At 37.8% G+C, this 23,644-nt stretch overlaps 2 protein-coding genes across 4 annotated transcripts in view; both read right to left on the bottom strand.

The window, feature by feature from the left end:
- nek7 (NIMA-related kinase 7) overlaps positions 1-1,797 on the bottom strand; it is a 74,783-nt gene extending 72,986 nt beyond the window's left edge. The window contains exon 1 of the mRNA XM_053634630.1: positions 462-1,797. The gene's annotated coding sequence lies outside the window, so the exon portion shown is untranslated. The remainder of the gene's footprint in view (positions 1-461) is intronic.
- A 13,191-nt stretch (positions 1,798-14,988) lies between these two features.
- Positions 14,989-23,644, bottom strand: part of lhx9 (LIM homeobox 9) — a 13,759-nt gene continuing 5,103 nt past the window's right edge. For 2 of the 3 annotated variants that reach the window (XM_053635170.1, XM_053635169.1), the window contains exons 6-9: positions 21,814-22,016; positions 20,965-21,338; positions 17,407-17,609; positions 14,989-16,622 (exon numbers count right to left, since the gene is read on the bottom strand). In XM_053635170.1, coding sequence (XP_053491145.1) covers positions 16,368-16,622; positions 17,407-17,609; positions 20,965-21,338; positions 21,814-22,016 — 1,035 coding nt within the window. In that variant the 3' untranslated portion in view covers positions 14,989-16,367. The remainder of the gene's footprint in view (positions 16,623-17,406; positions 17,610-20,964; positions 21,339-21,813; positions 22,017-23,644) is intronic. The other variant, XM_053635171.1, reaches the window with a different exon arrangement.

The raw sequence follows: 23,644 nt of genomic DNA, 5'->3' as shown, positions 1-23,644 counted from the left end.
TTGGAGCTAGTGCAACGCTTTAGCAGCATGTGTGCGACACACACGTCAACACTGACACACACGTCAACACTGACACACACGTCAACACTGACACACGCCTGACATGGTTGCTGTAAACAACTTTAAAGCAATATATTAAGCCACGGTGATGAATTGCGCAAGTCCGATAATGCCTAGGTCACCTAGGACAGCTAGCAACGCTCCTATGCTAACCAGCTAACTAGCCAGCTAGCTGGAGTTTTAGCCCAACTTCAGCTAAACCGTGTTTTTAATGTATAATATATACAGAGTGACTACTTTCGTCTTTTCTAGTTCACCGTTCTGATAACTTTGCGCCCCCGGAGGTTCTCAAAACACACGTGTTTCAGCGTTACTTCCAGCGCTGAACTTGTAAAGCCATTAAAGACCATGTCATTAGCTAGCAGGTTATCTTAGCTAGCTAACATCGCTATGTCTCTTACCAGGAAGAGCCAGCCTAGCGTCCACACACTCTTCAACTGGAACTCCGACTGGGATTGAGGAGGAAGAGGATGATGGTGGTGTAAAATTACTCCAAACTTCAACTTCGGATTAATTCACTAGCTGCCGAGCGAGTGTGTAACACATACACACACTTACACGCGCGTGCGCACACAGACTATGGTGGATAGTCCCGCTGTGTGTGTGTGTGTGTGTGTGTGTGTACAGAGCGACTTCTAGCTCACAATTCCTGATCTGTGAAATACACATCCCAGCATGCCCACTACACAGTCTCTCTCTCTCTCTCTCTCTCTCTCTCTCACACACACACACACACACACACACACTACACTGGAATATTACCAAAGTTGTTGAGCAGAGAGAGAAAAGTGTTTGGAGTGAAAACAGAGTCAGCAGAACATGAAGAATGATGGTCTGAAGAATTAAAGGTGTAAATCTGATGTTTTTGCGTTTTTAGGTTCAAAATGTCATGAAAATACACATTCAAATAACTCAGCAGTCAGGAAATCAGGTTTGCAAAATTGAACGTAGTTGAAATAACAAATAATTTAAAAAAAAAAAAAAGTTGTTTGTGCTAACTCAAGAGGTTCCCAAACTGGGGTTGTAACCCCCATGTGTGGTCGTTTAATTGAATTATTTTACAAATGAATATTAGAAATATCATTTGCGTGCTACAATATTTCGAAACATTGCCCGGGGTAACATTCAGACAAGCCAGGTTTAAACGAGCTCTTTCAGTCTGATAGCACTGTGTTAGCGTAGTCAATCCGTTTCCGTTCAACAATGCTGTGCCTCCAATTGCATACGTGTGTACTCTTCTTGGCTGTTATTGGGCACTATTACTAACCGCTTGTTAAGGAAGTACAAAAACCTCTCACGTCACCTTCAAGCCCATGACAACAATCATGATGAGGGCAGAAAGGTCGTCAGTGTGTTTAGCATCGCAGTGTATTAAATTGCTAAACATTTTACAGTTCAACTTGACAGGGATATTTTGGCTCTGTCTAGTGACCGTTGCTTTTAAATCTTCCTGAGGTACAGCAACGGTAACAGCTCCGTCTGCCATGGATTAACGTCGACCATCATCCGACCGCTTCCCAATCCACAGATCCGCTCGGCGTAGCGAAGGCGAGTGTGAATCTAACTGTTGTTCCAGGCAACTCTCCTATCTAATAAAAACTTACACGTGCAACAGAATGGGTCGCCGCCATCCGGGAATAACAAGGAAAGGAGTGTCTTATAAGTGCTTCACCAACCTCGTTTGAGCAGTCTTTGACTAGCCCAAAGAGAGTCATGCCAGCAGATACTCCAGTTAAAGACAGAGCTTCTGAGTTTTGCAACCTGGCAGCCAGTAGCTGATGAAATGAGAAGGCCCTCATTATCTCATTACAAGTCACCTGTCTGGAATACACCATCTCACAGTGGTAATATATTTATATCGTCACTGATATCGTTATCGTTGAAACCTCGGCATGAACGCATCACATCTCAGCTTGATCTTCAAAGGCTCTCAATGCAGACTGCCCTGGTAGCTATGTGCAAATGCAAGGTTCACCTCACTGAAGAAAAAATTCACCACTAGTTCCTGTTCTTAATCGTGCACAACCTCAGTTGCTTCTGATGTGGATACCTTTGAGTTGGGCATCAGGGTGTGCTCTCCAAATAACAAAGAGAACATCCAAAAGCCCACCTGGTATATTATTCATCAGAAGCTATCCCCAAATAATAGACTTATGATGTTGGTAACCAGGAGTTTCGTGCCATCAGTTTCTTCCTGGAGGAGAGGAGTCATGGGTTTGGATGGGGCTTGCCTTCCTTCCACTGTGCTCACGGACCACCTAGCTAGGTGGCCCATGTCCTTTACTAAATTCTCTGTTTACATTTCACTTTTAACTATCATCAACGTTCAGTGAATACCAAATGATGGTATCGCACATGTATCTCCTATGCCAGACACCATGCTTCTGCTCAACAGCTTGGTTGTCTCATTTCCTGGATCCAAAAATAACAACTGCAGTAGCTGGTAACCACACCTTTCGGAGTAAGCTCATTATTTGGTCAAACAGGTCACCAGCTGTTGGGCATCCTGGGGTCACAGACATGCAATTTACTTATGACAAATTACTGGTGGCCTACTTTTCAAATCAAGGGTTAGAAATATAGTCAGTCATGTACAGTTTGTGCCCAAAACAATAATTCTCATCACCTGCCTTTCAGGGACACTAGAAACACTGCTAACAGCCCTTGCTTAACCTCTGGACTTTATCAACTATCCAGAATCAGGCAATATCATAATACTGGTGGTGGTTGATCAGTTCTCTAAAGCATGTTGCCCCCTTGCAGGTCTTCCCGCTGTATACCAGAGAGCAGGGGCCAGTACTGTTGTGCTAATACAGGCTAGCATACAACATCCTCTCTGGCTGAGGTACACTGTTATACAGTGGGGGGAAATAAAGTATTGAACGCATCAACATTTTGTTCAGTAAATATATTTCCAATGAATGGGTCAATAAAGTTGCGAAGGTTAAAAAAAAAAAAGGGCGAACTCTTTGCTTTTACCCATCATGAGATGTTTCTTGTGTGACACCTTGGTAACGAAAAGCCTTTTTATAGACCATCAATTTACTAACCCCGCTGATATTAACTTGCACAGATAGGGGGTATAATTACTTACGGATTTCAGCTGGTTCCTTGCCTTACCTTGCCTTGGAGAACTGCGTTTTCTTAATGTGTTCAATACTTTTTTCCCGTGTCATTCCACTTTATTACACATAACTTTATTTATGGACTTTAATGTTGTGAATTCTTTATATTTCCGGATTTCTTGAGTTAATTCTGATGTCTGGTGAAAATTTCATGTGAATAACCTCATTGGAAACATATTTACTGGAAAAATATTGATGTGTTCAATACTTATTTCCCCCACAGTATATGCCTTTCATGTAGTGTCTGGGTGTGAACATTACACTCACTGATTCTCACCTTCACTCACGATCTTGACTCCAACTGTCAGGTGGAGAGACCGAAGCAGGAAATCAGCTGGAAAACCACACTCGACTTCAATTTGGATGTAGCTCCTTCCCTATGAGGATACCCCTTACTCAAGACAGAGATCCACAGACGTTTTCCATGTGTCACAACACTACCAATCCCCCTAACCCAAACCACCAAGCACACAAGCGCATCTTGGAACTGGCTACTAGAGTTAACTTATCTCATGATATGTCCAAGTGACTGACCATCCTTTCAGTTGTCATATCAAGATCCTCTAGAGTCTGTTCACCAAGTCTACAGCTCCACACCTCAGGAGCAACTCATGGAGGTGTCTTCATCAATATACACCCAATGTTCTGTCTCCCCTGACACCTGCATCTAACAGTCACCATGCAATCTGTGTTGGTGTGTACGTTAATCTGTTTTCCTAGTAGTGATGGTTCTAGCATTATCCGTCTAGCATTATACTTCAAGATTTGTCCAGTTTTGATATCTCGTTTTATCACGTGAGGTTTTTCCTCACAGTTCCTCTATTCCTTGCCTTTTCTTAATTCACTATGTTCTTGTTTTAGTTGACTTGTTTAGAGTTTAGTTCTCACCTGTCTTCATACTGCACCTGCTTTTTTTGCTGAGTTTGTGGTGTAATAGCATTGATTCGTCTGGCTTTATGTTCAGCTTGTGTTCTAATCTTTTGTTTCTCCTTTTCTTGACGGCAGAGGTCATTTCAGTAATCAACAATCAAGTAAAGTAAGCGTGTAGCACAACTCTTAGCAGAATAACATTCTTCATATGTCTATTAACATATCATCCATCCATCCATCTATTGTATGCTTAGCCTACACAGGGTCGCGGGGAACCTAGAGCCTATCCCAGGGGACTCACGGCACAAGGTGGGGGAGGGTGGGCAGGGTGCCAATTCATTGCCGGGCACACTCACACTATATGGACAATTTGGAAATGCCAGTCAGGCTACAGTGCATGTATCTGGGGGAGGGAACCGGAGTACCCGGAGGAAAACCCCAAAGCGCGGGGAGAACATGCAAACTCTGCAGACGATAGTGGTGGGAATCAAACCCTCAAACCCTGGAGGTATGCGGCAAACGTGCTAACCGCTAAACCACCATGCCCCCTATTAACATATTATTGGTACTGAAACTGCTGACTTCAGTTACTAACTCTGAATACGGTCCTGTGTCAGCAGCAATATTATCCACTGCTCTGAATTGCTGTAGCACAAATACCATATTTGGCCATGTAATAAAAAGATTGTAATTATTTTATTGCTTGACCTCTGTAAAAGGCAAGTGAGAGGTTTGTAATATATTTATTCCAACTCTACATAGTTAGCACAAAGGTACTTCATGTGGACTACATTGTGAGGGATTTTCATTGCTGCCCTTCATGAGTCATGCAAGCGTTTTTTCTCCCAACTAACAGCAAAATGTCATTTGCAAATATTTCCATGTGTTATTTAAAAAAATAATGGATTCCGACCCAGAGGTGGTGCTCAGGTGTGGATCACTGGCAAAAAGTATTTAATAAGTTTGTGTGGTGTGGGTGATCTCCACAGACGATTGCTCCCGGGAAAGCTCCTTTGACACAGCGCTAATTCACAGTGCATCAATTAGAGTCTGTTAGGTATTCGTGTAGTTGCTGGTTTAATGGAACAAAAGATTAACGCTCACTGGACAACGGGCTTTTAACATATTATTTTGAGCCATGCCCAGACACACCGCTTTCCTAGGAGTGAATGGAGTGTGGGCAGGTGGCTTTTGCTCAGAAAAACAAAAACAAAAAACAACTTGATGTTTATTGGGCAGTGCGCTCTTTGTTTGTCCTGCCTCTGGGCACAGGGCCTCTCTTTATGATGATTTGTAGACTTCTCAAAAGGTAACCAGCTGCCAATCAGTAAATCATTAGTAAATCAGTTAGGGAATGTCATTGCCATGAAGAGGTGTACTTGGTCTGAAACTATATACTAGGTAGGTGGTACGTGTGAAAGTAACATCCACACGAATACCGGGACACAAGTTTCGCAGCAGAACATTGCACAGAGCATCACACTGCCTCCATCAGTTTGCCTTCTTTCCCATAGTGCATCCTGGTGCCATGTCTTCCATAGGTAAGCGACGCACACGCACGCGGCCGTCCACATGATGTAAAAGAAAACGTGATTCATCAGACCAGGCCACCTTCTTCCACTGCTCCATGGTCCAGTTCTGATGCTCACGTGCCCATTGTAGGTGTTTTCGGTGGTGGACAGGGGTCAGCATGGTCACTCTGACTGGTCTGCAGCTACACAGCTCCATACGCAGCAAAATGCACTGCACTGTGTTCCGACACCTTTCTGTCATAACCAGTATTCACTTTTTCACCAATTTGTGCTACAGAAGCTCTCCTGTGAGACTGGACCAGACAAGCTAGCTTTCATCCCCACGCGCATCAATGAGCCTTGAGCGCCCATGACCCTGTCTCCGGTTCAACGGATGTCCTAACTTTCCACTTTTTTTAGTGTGTTCTGACCCAGTCGTCTACCCATCACAGTTTGGTTCAGATAACATTTTAATGTGTGTGTGTGTGTGTGTGTGTGTGTGTGTGTGTGTATGTAATATCCATATAAGCTTTATAGATCTTTATTGGAAAGGGTTTAAACAATGTTTTTCATGCTTGTTCAATGAACCATAAACAATTATTGCACATGCACTAACAGTTTACAGGGGGTTAACAATTAAGGTCACAGTTACAATAACTTAGGACCCTAAAGAGACCTTTCTACTGACTCTGATAAACACCAGAGGAAAGATGTCTAGGGTTCCTGCTCACCTGCGTGAACATGCCATAGTCCTGCTGCAGGGAGGCATGAGGACTGCAGATGTCCTTCTATAATAAAGAAGGATAAGAGCAATAAACAAGAAAGATAAGATCAATAAACTGTAAAATAAAGAAGGATAAGAGCAATAAACTGCAACGTCTGTAATGTAAGACGGCTAAGACGGTGCTACAGGGAGACAGGAAGGACAGCTGATCGTCCTTGCAGTGGGAAATTACATGTAACCGTGTGTCCCCCCCAGACATAATCGAGAACCTGCAAATGCCTTGGGGAAGAGTGGAGTAACATCTCACAGCAAGAACTGACCAATCTGGTGCACTGAGATGCACTGCAGTACTTAAAGCAGCTGGAGGTTACACCAGATACTGACTGCTACTTTTAATATTGACCCCCCTTTGTTCAGGGACTCATTATTCCATTTCTGTTCCTCAGATGTCTGTGAAACTTGTTGTTTATGTCTCATTTATTGAATCTTTTTAAGTTAATACCAATATTTACACGTGTCAAGAAATTTGCTGGAAATAAAAGCAGTTGAATGTGTGAGGACGTTTCTTTTTTTGAGCTATTGAACAATAACGTGGCAGCGTTTGTGAAAACCGGAGACTCCATCAGCTACTCACCAAGACCTTCATGGGCTGAGTTTGGTGGTTTACAAGAGGGAGTTGCTGTGGCTTCCAGGACTGGAGTATAACACCATAGTGAGAGATTTTTGTATGAACTCTATGGAAGGCTTAAGCCTGAGGTAAGGGGATTGCACATCGTGGCATGCTCTTATACACTCATAAACTGATTCATCCAAATCTGGAGTCACTATCCTTCAAACCTTACCTTCACCATTCCTTAACCCCAAATAAGATTAAATGTTAATCATCATCTTCTGCACGACGAGATGACCTTCCTGGACACAATGGATTGCTGTACCTATAAGCTGAAGATCTCCAGGGAGGGATTAAGCATGCAAGGATGTTTTTTCAAGAGATGAGAGAAGATCTGATATCGATTAGAACCCGTGGCTAAATATAGAGCACTGAGTGAACAAGCTTCTACAGTACCTCTGATTCACGGTATAGTTTAAAGTAAACTACATACATGTTGTTGTAGTACAGCACTCTTGATGTCTTGCTTGAAACCTTAATGCAATAAATATCACACTTACTTACACTTTAGCAGCAATATGATTTACCATGCAGTAAAACTGAATGTTGAAACGAGTTGTCTTGTGTTGCGTTCAATCGACGAATTAATGCTAAGATCATTTCTATCTCACGGTAAGAAATAGAATATTATTCCCCTCTATTTTGATGCTTAATAATCAATAAGAGATGCGTGCTTAGTATTACTCACCTGACACTTCAGCAGCGTTTTAAAGGTAAGGCACACACGGTGTGTGTTTTCCCTCTTCTTGAACAAGATTAAAAAGAAACATCTCTGGTAAATCTGTCAGTTCCGTTGCCGAACACTGCATTTGAATTTAATGGCATGGGTTATATTGGGCTCGCTCGACACCCACGTTTTCTCTCAATGAGATCAATGCCTTTATTTGACAAATTGGGACTGTGTTCAGTATCTTCAAATTTGTGGTTTCTGAGGGAATAATTAGAGGGCTGGATGAGACGCAGGCTTCTGAGTGCAAACACACATGTCGGCTTTGTCAAAATTTGTTTAACAACTGTGTACAGTACAACCTGTATTGTTCTGAAAGTACTGTAGCGTACACGGCGGTTCTCTATTGTAAACCCGTCGCCAATTGTTTCTTCTTTGTGAACATTGTTTTAATTGTTGTTTATCTTTCTGGGATTCATTATTTTTTCCTCGCATTTTCTTGCACTATAGAGCAGACTGTCTTTTCTTATACCACACTACTGCATATTAGAAAGGAACGTATAAGAGCGTTGCAATAACTTGAGAACACGTCTCCTGATAAAGACATGACTATTGGAGCATTCTACATACCAGTCCATTGTGCCTGCTTGGTAGGAATTTGGTAGGAAAAAGATTTGTGATAAAAGATAATGTGACCATGCTCACACCATGAAAGATCATATCATATCAAATATTTGATAAGTTAATTGTAGTATAAACATCACAGCTTTCCAACAGGACCGTTTGACCAGTCATGCTTGGTTATTCAGTCTTTACACCAATCGGAAATCTGTTCATTCGGAGAAAGGTTTGTGTGCAGCATCGGCAACCCATCTGTGCTGAAAGAAATTATATACAACACCTCATATTTATTTGAAATAGGAACATATGTACTGATCGTTAAACCTAGGTATCAAAAAAGGGACATAAACAAGCATACACATCTTTCAAAGGGGGAAAATTAAGATTTTAAGGCTTAGGTGAAATGCATAATCCTAGTCTAAAGAATTCTTTCTTGCTCCTTTGTATGCGCATCTTGTGTAGGTACATTTGTGTGTTTTTGTGGAAACCTAACTGGAGGATACATTTATTTGCGTTTAGTATTCCATGTACTGTATATGAATCAAACTCTTATGATGTACTGTTCATGCATATGGATCATCATACACTAAATGGCCAAAAGTATGTGAACACCTGATTATCACGCCCATATGTGCACACGCAATTGTATACACGCAATTCTTTGTATGTTGTAGCATGTTCCAGCATGACAATGACACTGTGCACAAAGCTCCATGAAGACATGGTTTGGCAAGGCTGGTATAGAAGAACTTGAGCGTCCTGCACAGAGCCCTGACCTCAACCCCACTGAACAACTTTGGGATGAACTGGAACGCCAGACCTCCTCACCATCCCGACCTCAGTGCCTGATCTCACTAACGCTCCTGTGGCTGAATGAACACAAATCCCCACAGCCACGCCCCAAAATCTAGTAGAAAGCTTTCCCAGAAGACTGGAGGATATTATCACAGCAAAGGGGGACTAAACCTGGAATGAAATGTTCACCCAGCACACATGAGTGTGATGATCAGGTGACGACAAACTTTTGACCATATAGTGTATATTTTTTTTATTATTTATTTTTTTTTACATTTTTCAGATTTAACCCATGAAATTAGATGACCATTACTTATTGTGTTAGTATTATTTAATATGAGCTAAAAGGAAAATCATGTTGTTTACCTACCATTTAAAAAAAAAAAAAACATCATTAGTACATCATTTCTATCATCATGAGTAAGAGGATATTACATATTATAAAGGTGAACGCACCAAGCATCCCACTGTAAAAGTAAAAACAAGTGATACTGTGATCATTCGATGTTTAATTTCAGAATGTGTTTCAACGTCCTTGTTTTAAAGCCTTTGTGCAGTCCATTCAAGGCATTACTGATGAATGTATTTCTACTGAAAGATCCGAAATACACATGAAAGCAGGAAATGGTAGTGTTCCTATTCCATTTGTGTGCACAGGGCATGTACACACACGCATACTTACATTTCCTGTTGCTAGTTGGCAATGCACTCATGTTCCCACATTTCTCACCCACACTGAGCATGAGACAGGTTGTGTGTGTGTGTGTGTGTGTGTGTGTGTGTGTGTGTTCAGAAGAGAAGAGAATGCTGGTCCAGGAACACACAGAGTTGGATGTACACATCTCCTGACACCCGGATCTTTCCAAGTGTGTGTGTTGTACCTGTCACTGTAAACATGTCTGATCTGCCAGTCTCTCTCAGGCCCACTCTATCAGCAGCTGAAACCATAGCACAATCATAACTATGTGCTGATTTGAAATAGGCCAGTGTTTATCTGTGTCATTTTATTCAGGATTATGAAGACCTTCAGGTCATTGAATTGTCTAATAGTAGAAAATCGAGGTGACTGGACATTAATTATCATCTAATTATGATCAAGTCCAGTTACCTGTTAGAACATAATCCTGTTATAGCAGTTTCAGTCGTTTAATATAATCTCAAGCTTAAAGTTCTTTAATTTTGCCTGGTTGAAATTAATTTAATTTTTCAAATTGTAAAGTCTATAGTCTATATAGTTATACAGTTGCAATCAAAATGATTCGACCCCCATTGCAAATCAGGTTTATTGTCAAAATGTACAGACTTTCAGCTGTTTGCAACGAACAAATCAAACAAAACTACTGAAATAGTTCAACACAACGGATGCAAGTGGTTTCCCCAAATTCAACTGAAAATGCAACTTCTAATGATTTCTCCAGTCTCAAAATGATTCAACCCCTTCATGGCAGGCGTCTTTAGTACGTAGTAGAGCACCTTTTGCTGTTATGACCTGCTGCAAACGAGATGCCGAGCTTCTGCAGCGTTCCTGAGGAATCTTCTCCCGTTCCTCATGAGCAGTGTCCTCCAGTTCAGTAATATTCTTGAGTTTGCGTGCTGCAACCACCTTCTTTAGAGATTTTCGATGGGGTTCAAGTCAGGTGACTGTGACGGCCCTGTAGAATCTTCCAGGACTTTTTCTGCAAAGAAGCCTTGGTGGAATTTGAGGTACGCTTGGGATCACTGTCCTGTTGGAAGGTCCGATGACGCCCGAGCTTCAGCTTCCTCACAGACGGCGTGACGTTTTCTCCTAGGATTTCCTGATACTTCAATGAATCCATCTCGCCTTCCACACGCTGCAGGTTTCCAGTGCAAGAGGATGTAAAGCAGCCCCAGAGCATCACCGAGCCTCCACCATGCTCGACTGTGGACAGAGTGTTCTTTCTTCATTCTTCTTCCTCCAGACGTACCGCTGATCCATCGTGCAGAAAAGTTCCAGTTTAGTTTCATCGCTCCACAGAACAGAATCCCAAACCTTCTGTGGTTTATTTATATGATTTTGAGCGACTCTTCTTGTGCTTTTGGGTGAGTAGCGGTGAACGTCTTGGAGTTCTGGCATGGAAACCTTCTGTGTTTAGTACACTCCTTACTGTGCTCACTGAAACCTCAGTGCCTGTTACACCAAGTCTCGCTGCAGGTCTTTTGCAGTCGTGTGAGGGTTTTTCACAACCTGCCTTCTCACAAATCTGGCTGCAGCTGTTGATAGCTTCCTTTTTCTACCCCGTCCAGGTATTTCATCCATTTTCTTTCCCTAGCCAGTTCAGGTATTTCATGTGTTAGAGCTCAAGCACACCTCTGCAACTAATGAAGCCCTTGGTTAGTTGCATCAGGCGTGCTTGAGACAACAGCTGTTTTGCGTATTTGTGCTGTTGTGAGGGATTCTATTCAGGGGGTGAATCATTTTGAAACTGGAGAAATCATTATAAGTTTCATTTTCAGTTGAATTTGAGGAAAACACTTCCTGTGTATTGTGTTGAACTATTTCACTTGCTTTTGTTTGATTTGTTCATCGTAAAGTTTTGACGATAAACCTGATTTGAAATGGGGATCGAATACTTTTGATTGCAACTGTATATAATATAATCTAGTAATCTGTATATAATATAAAACGAGTACATATATATGTGTGTGTGTGTGTGTGTGTGGGTGTATATTTTATTCATTTATTTCTTTTTACTAGGTCAGATGTAATTTATTTCAGTAAGCACCGATTATGAAATGATAATGCTGTATATAATATCACATGCACTATTTTTGGCATTAGTGTTAGTACTTACTTAACTTATTCATTCCTTCATCTTCAGTAAGAGCTTTATCCAGGTCAGGGGCTCACTGGATCTGGAGTCTATCCCGGAAAAACTGGATGCGAGGCAGAAATACACCCTGTATGGGACGCCAGCCCATCTCAGGGCACCACACATACACATTCAGACAGCTAGGGCTAATTTAGCACAGCCAGTCCACCTACCCACGAGGGCATGAGGAGACTGTAACCTGAGCTCAGGATCAAACCAAGTCACCCTCGAGCTGCGAAGCGTCAATGTTACTTCCTTGTCCAGTTTTGGGGATCCACCTTCTAGTTCCATCTAGTCTTATATGACATACGACCTCTTAAAGACTCCCATTTTATAGCAACGTCTCTGAAGTCACAAGTTTTAAGAGGCTCTGATGCATTGGCATGACTTTGCTCCAAGAACTCACCACTGTGGAAATGTTTCCAATTGGAACCATCTGACGTTTGTGTATTTTACACCCGAAGCTTGTATTTCAACTTTTTTTTTTTTAAAAAAAAGAAAGAAAGAAAAGCTGAATACCATATGTACAAATGCAGTTTAATAGCACTCCTTGGTATTTGTTACCTTTTACATAGAATGGTGCGCCCTGAGAACCGTGATAGCTCACAAGCATCAGCTAAAATCACTCAGTCCAATAAGTAAATAAATAAAAGCAAACAATTTATACCAATATGCCGGTTTATGTAAATAGATCATTATGTACACGGCCTTGTTTGGAAGCCATCTGTTACGCTCGCTTTACAATGATATCTGAAAGTCTGCCACAGGATTCGACCAAGATTTTTTTTTTTTTATTGGTATCAGCTCCTACAGTGTGACACGGCAGTAAACGTCTGAGACCACTGTAAAGCAGCCAATGTCCATATGTCCAGCTCGCACTGTCCAGGGTATTGTCAGAACTCAACACTGTGATGCTTGTTAAAAAAAAACAACGATGCAAACTAAGTAAATCCCAAAGCAAATCTTGGAAAGGAGCATTTTTATTATTCAAATACCGCATGCAGTTGTGCATTTATTGTAAGTTTTTTTGTTTGTTTGTTTTGTTGTGTTTTTTTTTTTTTTGCTTGTTTTTTTTGGTTTCACAAGGTAAAATGTGTTATATAATTTAATTTACAGTCGACAACAAATGAAACATCAGACAAAATAATATTCAGTGTTAAAAATATATACCACTGATAAGGTGCATGCAACATACAAATCTTTTTTTAATTATTATTATTATTATTTATTTAATTGATTTTTTTTTTTTCCCGCTAAATCTGTTCTCCACAGTTCTCTTGATGAATATTTTACTGCTTCGGTGCTTTGAGACTGTCATTTTTCCATGCATTTAGAAAGTATGAGTTATAGTTTTGTGTGTGTGTGTGTGTGTGTGTGTGTGTGAGAGAGAGAGAGAGAGAGAGAGATAGATAGTGATAGACAGGCAGACAATCAGTATGTGTATATGTTTTGTGTATGTAATCCTTATTCAGTTATATACAACTAGAAGATTAAACATGTTTCTTTTCATTGCCATCCTGATACAAAGAACAATTTTAGCTCTAATATAACAAAGATATTAGAAGAAAAAAAAAAAAAAAAAGAAAGAAAGCAAAAAAAAAGCTCACATATTGAGTGGGTTCTCCTCCAAGTGTGGATTCAAACATTCAGAAGAATTTAAAAGGGAAAGAAAAAAAAGAAGAAAAAAAAAAAGAAAAGACTTTTGCATTACATTTATTGTTGCTGATTTAGGTTTATTACTATCATCTGATCCTAATATTGTCTTTGTCTTCAATGGTGTGGAATTCCGATCAAAGTTTTCCCCGTCTTTTAATACTTTAGGGAATTTTCAAACGCCGTGAAGTATGGCTGTAATGCCCCAAGATTTGTTCTCCCTGAAAGAAATCATAAAGTAACAATATATTAAACTACAAAGCAACCTGACTTTAAGAGGTTTGCATTTAGTTTTACTTCTTTTCTCTCTCTCTTTTTCTTTTCTTTTCAAATACCAGTGTGCACGTTCTAGCACAGTAGAGCTTTATTTATTTTTTTTTAAAATCATGTTGCCATATTCATGCATCAGAAAATAAATAAATAAATAAATAAACAAACAATCCTAATTCTTCTGGATCATTTTTTTTTTTTTTTTTTTTTTCTGTATCAACCACAGGGTCTTAGTGCAAATCCATGGGGCATTACTTTAGAATAATAAAGAGAATGAAATTTGAAATCAATATCAAAAATGAGAGCAAGAGACAGAGAGAGAGAGAGAGAGAGAGGGAGAGAGGGAGAGAGAGAGAGATGTGTGGTGGAAGGTTGTTTTTTCTTTCTTTCTTTCTTTCTTTCTTTCTTTTTTTTCGGATTATCATTCACCAATATTAGGTTTCAGTTCAAATCTGAGAGGAAACATAAAGAATGGTTGTGCAAAATGAGAGAAATAAAACACTGTCAATGCAAGGCGTTTTGTTTTATTCACACAAATTTAATAAGATATAACAACCGCTTGGTCCATAAATATTTAATGGGAAATAGTTTCTATACACCATCTTTTTTTTTTTTTTTTTTTTTTTTTTGCTTTTTTTTTTTTTTCTTCAAGAAACAAGGAAACAATGGACAATCTTGATAGAACACGTACCATACTATTAACACGAAGATCAATATATAAGATTCTCGGATTTACCGACTATATTTGAAAGAGTGCACAACTGCTTTCTAGGCCATCGCTTGCCTCCTTTGTAACAGAATTACACCATTAAAAAGATCCTCAGATGAAAAACAGAACAGTACAAAACTAGTGAGGCGTTCAAAGAATGCGATATCCATTAAACAAACACACATGTATCTCCTGAATTTCACAAGCTCTCTTCCAGGTTATAGCGTAAGGCACATAGTAGAACTGAGTTAGGCGTCTACTTCGTGAAAGTAGATCTTAGAGGAGCACTTTGTTCTACAAACAGAACCGACTCTCCGTCACACAATGAACTAATCAACCCCTAACTGTCCCTTGCTGTCACTTCCAGCCAGATTTCCCATCATGTTTTTTGGACTGTTCAGTGGCAAGTGTCCATTAAAAAAAAAAAATAAAAAATAAAAAAAAACATTTAGAATTTGACTGCGAGGGGGAACGTGACTTGATTTTATATATGACTAACTTTCTCCAATCGTAAGTGGTGTTTGTTTCATCGGTCCTGCAAACCACAAGCTCAAAAGTGATACTTGTTTTGTTTTTGTTTTTTTTTTTAAAAAAAGGAAAAAAAAAATTGGAGTCTAAATTTCCCATCTCCAAATGTGTTGAATCTCATGATCACCCTGAGCTCCACCACTGTACCGCGCTTATCACTGGCAACTTTGTCGTCACTGAGCAAACTGGAACTCTATAGCGATTAATAGGAGCTGGAACGTACCGAAAAATTCAATACTTTATACACCAAAATACTTGTTTGTAGCGCCCATCTAAGAGTAGCCCATCAAAAAGTGGTCTAAAGGGCTCTCCAGGCTTGGGGTTTGTTTGTTGTTGTTTTTTTTAACAGTTACCACTGCACAGTTTTTGATATTGTTGAACCCTAATTAGAGTCAGGCTGGTATGACAATGCTATCTTGAGGTTGAAGCACCACCTGGCACGCGAGTCGAAAAAGTATAAAGTGTAAAAACGGCAATGGGATTAGTGTTTGTTAAAGCTACAGTCACTGGAAATGCGAAATGCTTTTGGAAATAAAATGCAGATCATCAATGTAAAGTAAAAAAAAAAAATAAATAAATAAAAAATCCAATAAATTTTTTTCAAAAATTACCAAACGGAATGAAGGATTTTCTGCGTGGCTTTAAAGCGCGTCGTCTAAGACATGTTTCCACTTTCGCAGATGAAGTGTTAAAACATGCCGACACTACGCTGACATGGCGAATACGTTAAAAACAAAAGGAGAAAAAAAATTAAAAAATAAATTGACACACGTGTAAACTCAGCTGCCAAGTGGTTGCAAGTGCTACACATTAAACTGACCCTCACGTTTGTTTTAGTACTTTAGTATGTGGGAATGGGACTGTCACTGGCTGATTTGGAAATGAAATCTGTCAAATTTATAAAATTATAGAAAAACAAATCAAAACAAAACAAAAAAAAAGAAGAAGAAGAAGGTTTACAGAGTTGTAGCTGTTTATAATTCAGTTGTAGCTGATTTGAATGGGTTTGTCTAAAAAATGTAAACAAACAAAAAAAATTCAATCGGATGTGAATCAAAATTTCGAAGTGTTTTTTTTTTTTTTTTTCTTCTTTTTTTCTTTTATGCGAAATCAAAATACAGTCTGTCCAAAATAGAGTTGACTTGAGGTGACTACTTTGTCTTCAAACGGATCTGTCTCTTGGTTGCGTAAGAGTGTTTTTGTAAATAACAACAACAAAAAATAAAAGCCACATTTGGAAGGGAGGAAATTGAAAGAAGAAGAACAAAACAAAACCAAAAAAAACAAACAAACAAACAAAAAAAACAATAAAGGACAAAACCCCAAATCTGCGTTAGAAAAGGTTCGTCAGGGTCGTTTGCGGGGGACTCCCGGACTCGTGGCTGTCCAAACTAGAGGTGACTGAGGTGACTACGGTGATAGAGGGATTGGTCAGGTCTGTTAGCGTGCTGGCTGTGCTTGGCGGGGTCAGAGCACCACTGTCGGAGGAGGGTGCGGGAAGTGACGTGCCGTCAGCCTTCTCGACACCCCCACTCTCCTGCCGCAAAACGTTCCGTCTGAATTTGGCCCGCGCGTTTTGGAACCAGACCTGCAAACCAACCCCAATGCCTTTTACTTTGTGTGTTTGTGTGTGCTGTTGGGATACTGTTACATTCCTAACGTTTAGAATATTTACACAAAAAAAAAGTAGAATGAAAAAAAAAAAAAGATGATGAAGTAAAGAAAACACTAAGACCTTAACCTATACATTCCTATTCATGTACTACGTAGCATATAAATACTTGTACTATGCATTATTTACAACAATATTACAGGAATGAATTCTTCATTAAGTCGACAAGTACAAAATACGCCTTTCTGAAAGAATCTGTACAGTCCTGTTAATGCTTCATTTATAATTCTTTGTTCTGTGGCTGTACGGCGCTTTGATTCATTTCCAAATTTAAAAAAAAACTGTAATAAATGTTGAATTATAAATTGATCAATGAAATCATTCAAATTGAATTGTATAATTGAATAATAATAATAATAATAATAATAATAATAATAATAATAATAATAATTTCATAAATGCCTTCCCTCTCTTTAATCACGAACTTCCGTCTTAAACATCCTAAAACCTAACACCTGAAACTCGGATTTCGAAAGGTAAGAGTTAACTCTCTCTACGTTTTCATGTCTCGACAATAACGTGCTTAAATCACTACAAGGACGTGGATGGAAACGTAAAGCTAAATGATATGACATGGAATAACTCAAGCTTGGATGAGTGATATGAGAGGAAATCTCCACTAAAGGGGGCACATGAAATAAGATCTAGGGGTGTTTTTTTTTTTTTTTTCCTTTCGTAAAAGACAGAAGCCGACGCTTACCTGCAGCACTCTTTTGGTGAGGCCCGTCTTCTGCGCAAGCTGCTTTAAATCCTTGGCATCAGGGTTGTGATTGATGGCGAAGTAGGACTTCATGGTGCGAAGCTGGTGGTGCTTGAAGGACGTGCGCATGCGTTTGGTTTTCTGCGATGGAGCGTATGCCTGCTGGTCTCGATCCAGATGCTCGGATTCGTTCTCATTACAACCTGAGACAAAATATGAATAATATACATGTTTTATTTTTAAAAAATCATGATTCAAATTAAAAATCACGAACCATGAGCATTTTTCCCCTCTGTTTTTTTTTTACTTCTTCTTCTTCTTCTTCTTCCTGTCTTGTTGTGTAATATGTCTCAGTATTTGATTTCAGGTTTGTGTTCTCTCTCTTTACGGGACCGTGCATCGCGAAGCGTCTAAAAAAAACACTCGCAGTGAGACTCGGTGGAACTCCAAACAAACAAAAACGCGGACAAATAATCAAGAATCCTTTTACAAATGTCATATGTTAGATTAGTTTGGACCTCTGGATAAATGTGTAGGGGCATGTCAAATCAATATCAACCACCAGACGACATCAAGATTTACAATTTTCTAAAAAAAAATAAATATTGAAAAAATCTAAAAGCAAGTAATCCATCAAAACAATAATCTAATAATAATGCACTACACAACACAAACAATAACAACCAGTTAGGAAGGAGGGATGTGTTACGAGAAGAAGAGCACACACACACAGAACGTAAGGAATGTCACGACAAAAAACACTGATGTCTTAGTATTATACTTTGTGAAATGAGAATTTTTTTTCCCCCTATATGTCATAGCCTCTTAGCAATTGTACATTTAAAAAAAAAAAATGTAGCCTACAATTTAAAAGAAAATCAAAGAATGTAACGCCAAAAGGGAATGGTGAACAAATTACAGAACAGAACAGTATATGTTTTTTTTTTCTTTCTTCGTAAAAATAAAGAAATAAAGAAATAAATAAACATACACAATTTATTTATTTAAAAATCAGCTGGAATCAATCAATAAATTGTACATATCGGCCAGAAATCTGTGGGACATTCTGGTCGTGCATTTTAATGCATGTGTACGTCCAAGAAATATCCGTTCCTTTCTGTTTGATCATATATATATATATATATATATATATATATATATATATATATATATATATATATATGTTTTTATCACTGATTCGATTTGTCAGATTTATTCTTGCACCCTGACCAAAAGATTACATTCAGATTGGATTTTTGCATATAGCCAATAATACTAATATGAACACTAATAATAATAATAAGAATTAGAAGAATAAGTAGAATAAGAAGAGGAGTTAAAATCGGATGAATAAGAATAAGAAGAGGAATAATAAGAAGTATAAGGATAATATGAATAACAATATTTTGTGGTTCCAAACGTTTAAAATTAATGAATTTATTTATTTACTTATTTTTCTAAAGGCGACAGTTTTTATTTATTTATTTATTTATTTATTTATTTATTTATTTGTCTGTTTTTTTGTTTTTTTGGTGCAGCAGTAACCGTGGTTGGGTCAAATTTATTTTCCAAATGTAAAGCCAGACTGGGTCACGACATTTTAAAATAATTTCACTATATATTTTACATGGTAAGATTATTATGTTTTTAATTTTTTTATTAAAAAAAAAAAAGACACCCCGTTCAAAAAAAAAAAATAATAATCCCTTTCCATCAGTTAATTTTCATTTGTGCTTGTTATAGCTACTTTAACAGTTATTAGACATCTAACCTGTTCACCACAGTAACGTCAGTATTCACATGACCAAAACCAGGAAGAGCGAAAACGCAGCAGTTTGTAAATTGTTTACATTTTGATTGTAAAAGTTCTTGTGAAGTGAAGGTCTGTGAGAGTTCCGTCACTTCCTGATTTGACCAGCAGGGGGCTCTAGGCACAAAGTGCTTATTAAATATTTACCGCTGGGTTAAAAAGAAAAAGGAAAAGAAAAAGAAAAAGAAGAAGCAAATTTTCTGTGCTACTGTAAAGCTGTTGCAGTGAGTAGACCTAAGTCAAAGCATCACGTAGAAATATATGTATATATACATATATATTTTTAAAAAAAAAAACATAATTCACGCATATAGAAACAAGAAGAATCAACATTAGGATAAATATCAGTGTGAAAACTTCCAGCTGTTGCTTTTTTTCCCCTCATGACAGTGTTATAGGCTACATGAAGCTCAGACGTATACCCCCCCCCCTTTTAAAAAAATCCCATCAACAGCAAACAAACCCTCCTGGAATGATCCGCGCGTCTTCAGGTTAATAAAAAAAGGAGGAGACGTCCATAGACTGCATGCTACATGCGTCACACTGCTGGAAAATATTTTAGAAAGCACAGCGTGTGTTCAGGCTTATCGCAGTCTCGAGACACTTAACACAATTAACACACTGCTTTTATATGTAGATGTCTATCCTGAGTGACAGCGCGTGATTATTCCCAACTACACCACAGAATATTCCATGACTTACATTTGGTTTTTGTTTTTATTGGAAGGAAACCCTCTCTCTCTCCCTCTGCGTGTGTGTGTGTGTGTGTGTGTGTGTGTGATTCCGACAGGAAAAAAAAAGTGACCGACGCGTTGTTTTGCCTTTTTGTTTGTTTGTTTGTTTGTTTGTTTGTTTCCCCCGACAGCACCTTTAATTCACACTAAACACATTTCACTAGATATGAATATTAATCTAAAATAAAAAATGTTTTTTTAATTCAAATATAAAATAATAATAATAATAATAATAATAATAATAATAATAATAATAGTAGTAGTAGTAGTAAGATTCGTTTAAACAGAAAGCGCGTGAAATGACGTCAGTAAATGTGTTAAAGTATAATATAAAAATAGATGACATTTCAGTTAGTGTCATATAGGACAGTAGAATTGTTTGTGCATTAATGCGACACGTGTACGAGTCCTTCCTTTAGGAAATCTGCTACACGTGTGTTTACACACAAATCAGCTACGCTTGGGAATTTAATTGTATTTTTAAAATGATACTGTAATAATTCTGGTATAAATATGACACTTTGTTATTATTATTATTATTATTATTATTATTATTATTATTATTATTATTTACAACGATTTGATTGGTTGGTGTGATATTGTAGGTTGGTTTATGTTGCTCAATATTCCAGTTTTTCTGACTTGATTACTGCATTATATTATTATTATTATTATTATTATTATTATTATTATTATTATTATTTATTTTATTTTTTTCTGTAGCTATTGTTTGTGTTGTTCCATGAGCCAGTGCAATATTTGATATTTGTTTTTCGCATATTAAATCAGTTAAAATTCGAATAACTCGGATGCATATATATATATATATATATATATATATATATATATATATATATATATATATATATATATATATTCTTCACGGCTGTTAGTGCACTTGTAGCCTATAATGCGACCTGAGAAGCGCGCGCTGGATGATTGTTGTGAAATGTAATGCAGTTGAGAGAAAAGGCGAACAACAACAACAACAACAACAACAACAACACTGCTCACCCGAGTTGTACGTGCTGATGTCTATGCCCATGGCCGGGCTCTTCCGTTTCCGCGGCCTGCCCTTCTGCACCGTGCCCGAGCCGTTAAAGTACGGCAGCGCCAAGCTCGCGCCCTTGGCAGCCAGGTCCGCGTAGTTGAGCTGCGCGTGCTGCTGCTGGTGGTGCTGGTATTCCCCGTGCACGAGGCTCTCGAAGTGCAGGCGGCAGTACACCAGGCTCTCCTTCATGCCAAAGTGGTCGCCCGTGCTCAGCGTCTTGTGGCACGACGTGCACGTGAAGCAGCTCAGGTGGTACACGGAGTCGCGCGCGCGCATCACCATTTCCGACGCCGAGATGCCCAGGTGGCAGCGCGCGCACCGCTGCACGGAGAACCTTCTGGAACGGCAAGGACCTTATTTACAATCGCATCCAACAGATGCACGTGCAGTTATTATTATTATTATTATTATTATTATTATTATTATTTCTTTACCATTTCGAATGGCGTTGCTTATTTGCGGGATTGTTTATTATTTAAAGAGAAAAGGCTTCTAAATGCATTAAATGTATTTGAAATGGAAATTTATGATTAATTATGCTTTTTTATCTCAAGCAAACAAAAACGGACACATCTCCAGCGACGCATGGGCTGTTCAAATAAACAAGCAGCCTTTTAAAAAAGCAATACTAGTCGTAGAGAAAGTGGATTTATTTTGCAGGCCAGCATGCGTCATGATCCTCAGGTCTATTGCAGTCTAATATTCCCTGTTTATATCCGCAGTGTCTTGGGGTTATTTCCCTGCATTAGAAAGGAAGAAGGGGAAACGAATGAATAAAGGGATGGAGGATGTTTGTCCATGTGTGCCCTCACCTGTAGTAATCCTCTTTGCAGTAAATGCTGCCGTCCTTGGCGAAGCACGTGAGCTCGGACTCCAGCGCCAGTTTGCACTCGCAGCACTTGAGACAGCGCAGGTGCCACTGTTTATCCACAGCCAGTAAATAATAGCGGTCAGAGATTTTACCTCCACATCCGGCACACAGAGCAGGCTTCTCCGGGCTCACAGACGGCATGCTCTGGGGTTCATACACAAAGAAATACATACAAATCAGAACCAGGGTTGATGTGACACACCACAAATCATTCTGCCTCGTCATAGTTAATAATATTTCAGTATGAAGCTAGTGAGGTTTCCAGCCGATTTTCGTACTTTCGCAAATAACACTCACGATAAACAATCCGTTATTGAATTGTATTATAGGGCTGGTTTTACTCCACTGGAAGGGGCGTAAGAGAGGCCTAAGATCTCTGAACAAAACCATGACTATAGATTATCTTATATACACTGTATTAGATTATTTTACAGATAGAGACTATATCATCTTACAGACTAAATTAGATTATTTAACAGATATAGACTATAATAGATTATTTTACAGATAGAGACTATATTATATTATTTTACAGCTATAGACGATATTAGATTATTTTATAGATATATAGACGATATCAGGTTATTTTATAGATTTAGACAATATCTGATTATTTTACAGATATAGTCTATATTAGATTATTTTACAGATATAGTCTATATTAGATTATTTTACAGATATAGACTATATTAGATTATCTTACAGATATAGACTATATTAGATTATTTTACAGATATAGTCTATATCAGATTATTTTACAGATATAGACTATATTAGATTATCTTACAGATATAGACTATATTAGATTATCTTACAGATATAGACTATATTAGATTATTTTACAGATATAGTCAATATTAGATTATTTTACAGATATAGACTATATTAGATTATTTTACAGATATAGTCTATATCAGATTATTTTACAGATATAGACTATATTAGATTATCTTACAGATATAGACTATATTAGATTATTTTACAGATATAGTCTATATCAGATTATTTTACATATATAGGCTATATTAGATTATTTTACGGATATAGACTATATCAGATTATTTTATAGATATAGTCTATATCAGATTATTTTATAGATATAGTCTATATCAGATTATTTTACAGATATAGTCAATATTAGATTATTTTACAGATATAGACTATATTAGATTATTTTACAGATATAGTCTATATCAGATTATTTTACATATATAGTCTATATTAGATTATTTTATGGATATAGACTATATTAGATTATTTTACGAATATAGTCTATATTAGATTATTTTACAGATATAGTCTATATCAGATTATTTTACATATATAGGCTATATTAGATTATTTTACGGATATAGACTATATCAGATTATTTTATAGATATAGACTATATTAAATTATTTTACAGATATAGACTATATCAGATTATTTTACACATATAGACTATATCAGATTATTTTACAGATATAGACTATATTAGATTAATTTACAGATATAGACTATATTTGATGATCTTATAGACTATAGAAGAGCTGCAGTTCAGATATGTACACTTTGATGTTTCATGCATGGAGGGAAAAAGCCGCAAACTCCATTTTTTAAAAAAGGAATTCATTATGTTTGTTTGAACAAAATTAGGCCGCAGTTGATTCTTTGTCAAAAATAAAAACAACGGTTATTATTACTATGTTATTATTGTTGCCATTATTATTATTATTATTATTAGTAGTAGTAGTAGTAGTAGTAGGAGTAGTAATAGTGTTTTGTTTTAAATT

Source organism: Ictalurus furcatus, chromosome 10 (genome assembly GCF_023375685.1).
Source record: "Ictalurus furcatus strain D&B chromosome 10, Billie_1.0, whole genome shotgun sequence".
In the NCBI taxonomy this organism is placed as follows: Eukaryota; Metazoa; Chordata; class Actinopteri; order Siluriformes; family Ictaluridae; genus Ictalurus; species Ictalurus furcatus.
Note: the sequence above shows the minus strand (reverse complement) of the source record. Positions and strands in the feature narration are given on the sequence as shown.